At 40.1% G+C, this 9,921-nt stretch overlaps 1 protein-coding gene across 2 annotated transcripts; it reads right to left on the reverse strand.

Moving 5' to 3' along the window:
• Positions 1-7,902: 7,902 nt before the first annotated feature.
• Positions 7,903-9,252, reverse strand: LOC127680508 (olfactory receptor 52E8-like). Of its 2 annotated transcripts, XM_052176015.1 has the most exons (2): positions 9,239-9,252; positions 7,903-8,821 (listed from the first exon to the last, which is right to left on the reverse strand). In XM_052176015.1, exons 1-2 carry the CDS (start codon positions 9,250-9,252, stop codon positions 7,903-7,905), a joined length of 933 nt encoding a protein of 310 aa, XP_052031975.1. The 2 variants fall into 2 exon arrangements, with proteins under 2 accessions (XP_052031975.1, XP_052031965.1); XM_052176005.1 differs by lacking the exon at positions 9,239-9,252 and having other exon boundaries at positions 7,903-8,856.
• Positions 9,253-9,921: the final 669 nt, after the last annotated feature.

A 9,921-nucleotide genomic window follows, 5' to 3' on the forward strand; every position in this document is an offset into this window, starting at 1 on the left:
ACCCCAGCAGGTCTCCCTACTCTCTAGGGCCTCAAGTCTCTTGAGGGTTAGGTGCATCTTCTCTCACTGAGGCTAGACCAGGCAGTCCTCTGCTGTATATGTGTCAGAGGCCTCATATCAGCCAAGTCTGCTGCTTGGTTGGTGGCTCAGTGTCTGAGAGATCTCAGGGGTCCAGATTAGACCAGTGAGACTGCTGGTCTTCCTATGGGGTTGCGCTCCTCCTCAGCTTCTTTCATTCTTTCCCTAATTTAACCACAGGGGTCCCCAACTTCAGTCTAATGGTTGAGTGCAAGTATCTGCATCTGTCTTAGTCAGCTTCTTGTTGGGCCTCTCAGAGGACAGTCATACTAGGCTCCTGTCTGTAAGCACACTATAGCATCAGTAAAAGTGTCAGGCCTTGGAGCTTCCTCTTAAGCTGGATCCTAAGTTGGGCTGGTAATTGGACCTCCTTTCCCTCAGTCTCTTCTCCATTTTTGTCCCTGCAGTTCTTTCAGACAGGAACAATTCTGGGTCAGAGGTTTTGACTGTGGGATGGCAACCTATCTCTTCACTTGATGCCCTGTCTTTCTACTGGAGATGGACTCTACAAGTTCCCTCTCCTCACTGTTGGGAAATTCATCTAAGGTCCTTCCCTTTGAGTCCTGAGAGTCTCTCACCTTCCAGGTCTCTGGTACATTGTAGAGCCCCAGCCCCCACCTCCTTCCTCTCAAGGTGGCTTGTTTCCATTCTTTCTGCTGACCTCAGGGTTTCAGTCCTGTTTTCCCCACCAATACCTGATCATGTTCTCCTTTTCCTCTCCCTGTCCACTTGTAAATCAATCTGGAGGTTCCTTATAAAATCAGAAATAGATCTACACGAAGAAAGAGGACATCGTGAGTTTTGCAGGCAAATGGATGGAACTAGAAAATATCCTGAGTGAGGTAACTCAGACCCAAAGGATTTTCATGGCATGTACTCACTAATAAGTGGATATTAGCCAAAAAAGTACAGAATACCCAGGATACAATCTATAGAACAAGAAGGTTAACAAGCCAAAGGGGCCAAGTGAGGATGTCTCAATCTCACTTGGGAGGGAGAAGATGCCCTCATTTTTAATAGGTGAATAGTATTCCATTGTGTAAATGAACTACATCTTCTGTATCCATGCTTTGATTGAGGGACATCTGGGTTGTTTCCAGCTTCTGGATATTACAAATAAGGCTGCTATGAACATGGTGGAGTATTTGTCCTTATGGTATGGTGGGGCAGCTCATGGTATTGCTGGGTCTTCAGGTAAAACTATTTACAAATTTCTGAGAAACTGCCAGATTGAAACTGGTATAGTGGCTATACCAGTTTGCAAAAGTATATTAGCTAAAAAGTACAGAATACTTAAGACACAACCAACGACTGTAACAAGAAAGGCCAAAGTGAGGATGCTTCAATTCCACTTGGAATGGGGAAGGAAATAATCACAGGAGGCAGAGAGATTGGGTGATCTGAGAAGGAGAGGGGAGTCGGAGGAGAAAAGGGAAACAGGATCAGGCATAGAAGAGGGACAGGAGAGAAGCCCAGCATCAGGGATAAGGTCAGAGGGAGATCCTTTAGAAAGTTCCGGAGACCAGGAGGTGAGAGACTCTAAGGACTCAATCAGGGTGACCTTAGACAAAATGCCCAACATTGGTGAGAAGGAAGTCAAAGAGCCCACCTCCAGTAGATAGACAGGGCCTCAAGCAAAGGGACAGGGTTATTAACCCACAGTCAATATTTCTGATCCAGACTTGTTCTTGTCTAAAAGAACTACAAGGACAAAAATGCAGAAGACACTGAAGGAAAGGCAGTCCAATGACCAGCCCAACTTGGGATCTATCTTATGGGAGGACACCAAGGCCTGATACTATTACTGATGCTGTGATGTACTTACAGATAGGATCCTGGCATGGCTGCCCCCTAAGAGGCCTAACCAGAAGCAGAATGAGACAGATACAGACTTTACATGCAACCATTGAACTGAAGTCGGGGACCTCTATGGTTGAATTAGGGGAAGGATTGAAGAAGCTGAAGGGGTGAGGGATCCCATAGGAAGACCAGCTGTCTCAACTTACCCAGACCTAGAGCAACTCCCAGAAACTGAGCCACCAGCGAGAAGCATACATGGGCCAGTCTGAGTCCCCTGGCACAAATATAGCAGAGGTCTGCTGTTGGGTTAAGGGGTGTGTCCCGCATCAGATCAGGGCTAGGGCTGTTCCGGGATCAGGCTGCTTGTGGAGGCTGGATGCAGGAGTTTCAACTGTTCTTACCCAAGGCACCAGGTGGGTGTTGGGCTATGTGAAGCTGTGGAATCCTGCTCCAGCAGGTTGAAGAGTGCAGTCTGAGGTCCCAGGTTACTGCTGGAGTTGGCTGGGGCGTCCGGGACCTGCATGGAGGCCAGGGCCGTTTGGTTTTTCAGGCTCTTGGGCACCCCAGCGGCGACTGGATGCCAGAAGAGCTGAGAAAGGAGTGGGGTCCTGTGGGCTGGTCATGGGGAGGAGAGTCCTTGGTTTACTCAGTAGGCGGCTTGGCTTGGTGGAGTATGAGGCTGGGAGTGCTGTGAAGCCTTCTGTGGGAGATTATACTCAGCTCTTTAGGTGAAGGCCTGTTCCATGGCTCCCCACTGTGGTTCCCGATGAAAAGAGGCAGTCTATAGTTTTAAGGCATTTATTGTCATGGTGGAAAGTGGCGATGAGTAAAAAATGTAATCCACTTTCTCAGGGCGGGCCTGAACTTAAATACCTTTTGCAGGGAGGAGTGTCTGTGAAGGGAAGTTTATTGGCTAAGCCTCTAGGCCTTTAGGTACTTCATTAAAATGAGATCTTGAGGCTATTGTGACCTGTGGTCCTGTCCTCTACCTGTAGAGGGGTTTGGGGGTGTTGCCCTTACCTGACTGATGGCCACAAACCTATGGAGAGCTGGGGCCTTGTGCCAGGGGCCTGGTGTTCAGGAGCTTGGCAAAATGCCTACCGTCCCTTGCAGGGTCACCAGGGTTTCAAGGTTATCTCAGCCAGAAACCAGTCTGCCTTTCAAGGTCCTACAGTCTGCCTGGTCAGGCCTTAGTGGTAGAAGATGAGTCTAATCCTCAAGAGACTTGAGGGCCCAGGGAATGGGGAGGTCTGGTGGTGGGGGCTCAGTGGGAGGAGCAGTGGGATGAGGAACTGTAGAAGGGGCAGATGGATGAGGGTGGAGATAACAGGAATGTAAATAAATAAAATAAAATTTGGAAAACAATGTCAGAATCATTTATTATTAAAACATTTAAGAGGGAAAAAAGAATAAGAGAAAGGAAAGGAGCAGAGCAGCTACCTGCACCATCCAGCAGAAACCAGCAGGCGCCGTCTAGGGTGGCTGTGGTAATGAAATATTTGATTGATAAAGAGGGCAGAAGGTCTTCGGGCTGATGCATCCAATCAGCTGTTCCTGCCACTGACTCTCTAAGATAAACATGTGGGTATGAATTCGGGGTAAACCCTGCCTCTGGAGCCAGCTTCTTAGTGAGCATAAACAGCACATGATAATTTACCACTACAATATATATTATAATTTCTCATATACATGGGTAAGATTTATGTTTCTGGAATCACATTCCAAATGAATTTTACATTGTGTTTCATTGCTTAACTTTTTGTGACACTTCTGTGCAGTTTGAGGCGTAAAATTTTTGCTTTCTCTTACCTCAAAGTTCTTTCATAGAATGAAAAATTGTTTCAGTCTGGGTTACCTTGATGTATTTTCATAGGCCTTTCTTTTGAGATGAAGGACAGTTGAACTGGACGGCTAAAGACAGTCCCACTCACAGTAACTCATGATCCAAAACTGAACTAATTTCTATTCTTTTCTATATAGCCTCTGATCCTTCAGCAAGCCACTCACTCATGATGGTCCCAGGTTTTCAAGTGCTACAGTGATAAGTCTTAACTGTCTCTCCAAGCCTCTGCTTGTATCACACTGATTTCATAAGAAGTCATATAGCTACTCTAACTCAGAAGGTTGGAAAATAACTTTATTTCTCCTTTTATTATTTTTTGAGAATTTTATAGAATGAGTTATAATTATGTTCAAGTTCCCCACCTGAACACCTAAATCATCACCTGTCTTTCTACCCAATGAACTTGTGTCTAGAGTATTATTGTAATCTCAAGTTCCGTTTGCGATGACCATTTGCTCTAGGATGTGTGGGAATCCACTGGAGTGTAATCAACCTGCTAGGGGTCACGCCCCAAAAGGGAACTGATCCTCCCTGTTCCAGAGGCTAACACTTTCCAACAGCTTCTTAGTCAAATATGGGACTGCGTACCCACTTCCCCTTACCACTTGAAGACCAGGGACAGTCAGTTGGCTTGCTGTGGGATAAGAGGTTATATGGATAAAATGAAAGGCAGTTTTGAATGAGGTACTGTGGATGAGACTGTCTTTAATCACCCAGCTAAACTGTTTTATCTAAACGGAAAGGCTCACGAAAATATTGTCTGGCTTGATCTTGTTCAGTCTTGTGTATGCCAGCACAATCGCTCTGAGTTTGTATGTGCAACTTCCCTGTTGTGCATTGAAAACATTTTTCCATAAACATCACATTAAAAACCAATGTTTCAGAGGCAAATCTTATTTTTTTTCTGCACAACAATGATATACATTGCAATTCATTTTGTTCTGCATCACTTATCAAAAACTCCACACATTCTCTAACTTCTTGCAATTCTATGTCACGAACTATACATTTTTGGCAAGTATTTTCTTTCTGTACTTGTTTCTTTTTAATTAAGCTGTCTGCTTCTGTAGAAGTTTCCCACATTTTAATTAATGAAACTATTTGTAAATGTGTGAATTTGTGTAAGTATAGCATCATGAATCCTAGAGCGTTGTTCTTCAAGCTTACCTGGTCTATTACTGTGATGTGGATGCAATATGTATCTGAACATCGGACCCTTAACTGGTGACTCTATTTTGAAAGGTTATAGAAGCTTCAGAAGGCAGAGCCTTGCTGGAGGAAGTATACCATAGAGTATAGGCCTTGAATTTTATAGTCAAAGCCTATTTATGTTTGCTCTTTGACTCCTGACTACTGAGACAATGTGACTAGCCAGCTCCCAGCTCCTGTCTTCGTGACTTTTCCTCCATATTTTTCTGGAAATACAAACCCAAAATCCTTTTTTTAAGTTACTTATTATGCTATTCTGTTGCAGTAATGTATAAGGTAACTAATATGATTAATATATGTATATTAAAAATGCATATATTCTAATTTGATAAGAATAGACAAATGATGGCAAGCAAACATGCACAATGATTTAGAGAAATAACTTAGCAGGAAATATAAAGATGATGCATCTTTAGGAGGTTATTTCCCATACATGCTCATGTGAGCATCTTAAACTCAAGGAGTCTCACACACACACACACACACACACACACACACACACACACACAAGTACATGCACATGTACATGCACAAATGGTTCCCCCACAAAGAACTTGAAATTGGAGGGGGATTTCTTGGGATGAATAAACATTTCAGAGGAAGAGGGAGGTGACATGAGAGAGGGTTATGAAAGTGGAAATGAGTAAAACTTATCACATACATATATGAAACTCATTTTGGATTGTTGTGAGTTTTCTTGTGATAATGTATACTTGAATACTTAATTTCTAACTTATTCTTCATTTCAATGTATTTTTAAAGGAGATCAGAAGAAGATCCTGGTCCAAACATAAAATCTTCCAGTTGAATTTTAGAGAGATTTTTTTCTCATATATTCAGCCATCAAGTAGATGTAGTGATAGTTTCAGGGTTAAGAATATTGAAGCACATAATATATGTACAATCAAAATAACTATGCAAACTTTGGGGCCCATTAATTACCATGTTAATTACTTCTTTCATGTTTATTCTTATCCCTTGAGTTTACTGCATTAATAACATAATTTGAAAATATTTATATCTTAAATTAGTGGAAATCAGTAGGAGTGTTATACAACTGAGTAAGGTAACTTCCAAAATCAAATTTGACTTTATCTTTGCTTGAGCAATATTTTACTTAAGATTGTTATGGCAAACTGTCATTCTACATTTTGACTGCCAGTTGTAAAAATCAGGGATATATAGCTTATCTACTTGGCTGTTTCTTACATTTAGTTTTTCATACTTTAAGACTTTATGATTTTTCCACAAAATTATTTCTGCTCTTGTCTCTATTATCTTTGAAGTTCATGAACACCTTTCCAAAACCTTTTACACATTTTTCTGGTGAAAGTCATTGAGTTCAATACTCAGAACACAAACATACATTCTTGCTCTCTTTCATGTGGCTAAATTGTACCTGACTGGCTAGTCCCCTCATTATTTACAATACCTTACCTAAATCTACTTCCATCATGACTGCAAGTCCTGTATTTAACATCTCTTTGAAAGAAATATTTTTAACTGCAAGAGACCTAGAACTTGACAACTCTTAACAGTAAGTTCTTCTTTCAGCAAATTAAATCACTCTTCTTTAAAACTTGATGTTGAATGACATATTCTGCCAAGTTTCAGTAGAGGATGCAACATACCTTTAAAAGCCACCACCACCACCAAAGATGATGATGTGTGTGTGTATACATTATATACATTCTAAATATATACATTATAATATATATAATATATATAAGTAAATACATTATAATATATACATTATATATAGGTATACATCATATACACACATACATATAAATATACATATCTGAAGCATATCAGTCACTAGGGAGGTTGAGGCATAAAGGTTTCAGGCTAGCAGTTGGCCTGGGCTACCCAGTGAGACCCTGATGCTCAATATTAGTAAAATTAACAAATTTATTTTATTATTTTATTTTATTTTATTATTATACTTAAATTTCATTATACATTCAAGTTCTCTTAGGCCTTATCCATTCATTGAACAAGTTATCTCTAATTAGTTTCTTTCAGGGCAATATTATTTTATTTTTTAAAACATTTGAGAAGAGCTGACATGTTTGGGATGAAATTAGGAGAGGAAAAGTGTGCATATTCAGATATCCCACTGGAAAGTGTTCAGGCTGGGTTTGACCATGATATACCACATTTTGTAAATGTTTTGAAAATATGAAGAACGGAAGTTTTTGATGTGGGATTAGAAGGTCTGCTGTACATTTGTACATTAAGTCTTCCTTGTGGTTGAGCTTCTTATATATTCTATTATTTATTTTTGTTCATTTGTTTTATTGACATCTATAATAACCTATTAAATCTCTAATTTTGCCTAATATGTCTGAAAGGTTCTATAATAAATAGTATCCATCAGAATTAGATTTTCCTCCTGGATATAATTTTTCTGCTCTATTTTTTTATACACCACTACTTCTTGTATATATTTGGCTAGCTTCATATTCATCTGATATCACCACTGCTATTTCTACCTTGTTTTGCCTCTCCCTGGACATATTTACCTGTTTTGTGCCTTCTCTTTGTGGATTACCTAGTTTGATAAGATTATTTTTTGTGCAGTATGACTTTCATGTGGTCTGAGAGCCTGTGTCTTACATGAGCCTGAATTCTAAACCATTATAATGAAAATAGTCTCTCAGTTCTTTTTATGCTAATTTACTTTTTCATCATTGGTGACCACATAGGAAGCAGAAATGTAATTTCCCTATGTTGGGTGCAGAGAAGTCAAGAATTTGAAGATAGAAGGATCCTCTCATACTTGACAAGAGTGAAGATCTGGGTTTTTTGGTTGTTTATTCTTTAGAATATAGTGCTGTTTTCTGACCAACTGTTATATTATTTTATTTTGGATTGTATTTTTCAATTACATGTCATTTATATCTGTGAAACCTCCTGTATCATAAAAATTATAATCACTGTAAGATGGGCATCAGCTGTGATCAATCTTTTTAAACAAAAAGACTCTTCACCCTCTGCTGGATCTGTTTGGTTCTGATTCCATAAATGACTGGGTTGAGGGCAGGAGGGACGACTACATAGAGATTAGCCAGGAGGATATGGATATATTGAGGGATGCTGTGACCAAAGCGATGAGTAAGGAAGGAGAAAAGAGCTGGTCCAAAGAAGGCTAAGATGACACAGATATGGGAGCTACATGTATGAAGAGCCTTCAGGCGAGCATCTTGAGAAGGAAGATGGAAGACAGCATATAAGATCCTAGCATAGGAAACTATTATAAGAAACACATCCAGAAACAAAATGGAAATATTCCCAAGACCAAAGTAGACATTGGCTCTGATGCTGGCACAGGCTAGTCGTGCCACGCCCATGTGCTCACAGTAAGTATGTGGGATGATTCTATGTCCACAGTAAGGCAGCCGCAGGAGGAGAAAAATGATGGGGACAATCATACATAGGCTTCTTATAACCACGAGCACAGCAATCACAATGATGGTTCTGTTGGTGAGGATTGTAGTGTACCTGAGAGGGTTGCAGATAGCCACATAGCGATCAAAGCCCATGGCGAGGAGTACGATGCTCTCCATGACTGTGAAAAAATGAATAAAAAAGACTTGAGCAACACAGCACCCAAAACACAGCTCCTGGAGACTGAACCAGAAGATGCCCAACATCTTGGGGATGGTAGCAGTAGAGAGACTTAGGTCGATCACAGACAGCATAGCCAGAAAGTAGAACATGGGTTGGTGAAGGGTTCTGTCATTCCATATAACAAACAGAATGATGAGGTTTCCAACAAGAGCGATCAGATACACAAGACAGAAGGGAAAACCCAGCCAGAACTGTGTAGCTTCCAGCCCTGGAATCCCCAGCAATAGGAAAGAAAGAGGGTGGGCCTCAGTGACATTACTGAGGGCATTCTGTTGCAGGTTGATGCTGGGCATAGTTTGAAGGCAGTTGCCACTTTCTATGGGACAGTTCATCCAGGCTTAATTGAGATCTATAAAAATTTAAAGAATCTTTAAGCTGTTGATGTTAGAAATTCATTTTTCCCAATGTCTTTGCCTCTTTTCCTTTTCTTTAGCTCTGAGTAAATAATCCTAGTAACACTGTTCACCTACACTAAAAGTGTGAGAAGCAGACCTGTCAGATGTGAGCTATGCCAGTCTTATGTGAGCTATGCTTACTCTTCAGAGTAAGAAAGAACATTAACTCTTTTCAAGAGCTATATATGAGGAGGGGATAACAAAACTGATCAGTACTATAATAACAAGAGATGTCATCTTGATATCTACTTCTGAAAAGCATTGCACCTACTGATATTACTCATGCTGTGTCATACAGTTATAATTTGCAGACAAGCATTCTCTTGCATCTGGTTTTACGGAGAAGTGTCTTAATATATTAAGTCACTTCCAGCTAGTTCTTGTGACACCAAATAGTAGGGTCAAGATTTGTGAACATTTGAAGTTAAAGATGTGACATAGTCTGAAACTGTCTTTGTAAATTTGTTTTTCTTTTAATTTATTTTTATTAGATATTTTGTTTACTTACATTTCCTTAAGGTAGAAGAAATGGCTATGAAGAAAAATAGATTATACACAATTTCCTCAAAGGAAAAGAAATCTACATGATACCAATTACTATATTTTGAGTTTTTTAAATAAAGTCATTATAAGTACAACAACATGGTTTTTTGCTCCAAAAGTGAATAAATTAAGGAGTAGAAAAAGACAGAGGTGCCAAATTGAGAGTCTACCAGCAGACCCACATATGTCATTGGATGTGGGTATTTAAAAGCAAGGCAGCTCTGGAAAACAATTTAAGATGAGTCAGCAAAAGGAAATGGAGGCCCATAAGACATCTTACCCTTATGAAGCTTCTTTTTAAGCACCTGCTGACTTTAAGTTTAAAATACATAGCATCAACTCATAGAGCTCAATTTTGGGTCATGGATCTCATGTCTACCTTCATTTCTGACATCTTCAGTTTCAACTCTCCCCAAATAT

Source organism: Apodemus sylvaticus, chromosome 1 (genome assembly GCF_947179515.1).
Source record: "Apodemus sylvaticus chromosome 1, mApoSyl1.1, whole genome shotgun sequence".
NCBI classification, from domain to species: Eukaryota; Metazoa; Chordata; class Mammalia; order Rodentia; family Muridae; genus Apodemus; species Apodemus sylvaticus.

Excerpts from the sequence above, each read along its gene's own strand:
- LOC127680508 (XM_052176005.1), bottom strand. The coding sequence starts at position 8,856 with ATGCCCAGCATCAACCTGCAACAGAATGCCCTCAGTAATGTCACTGAG.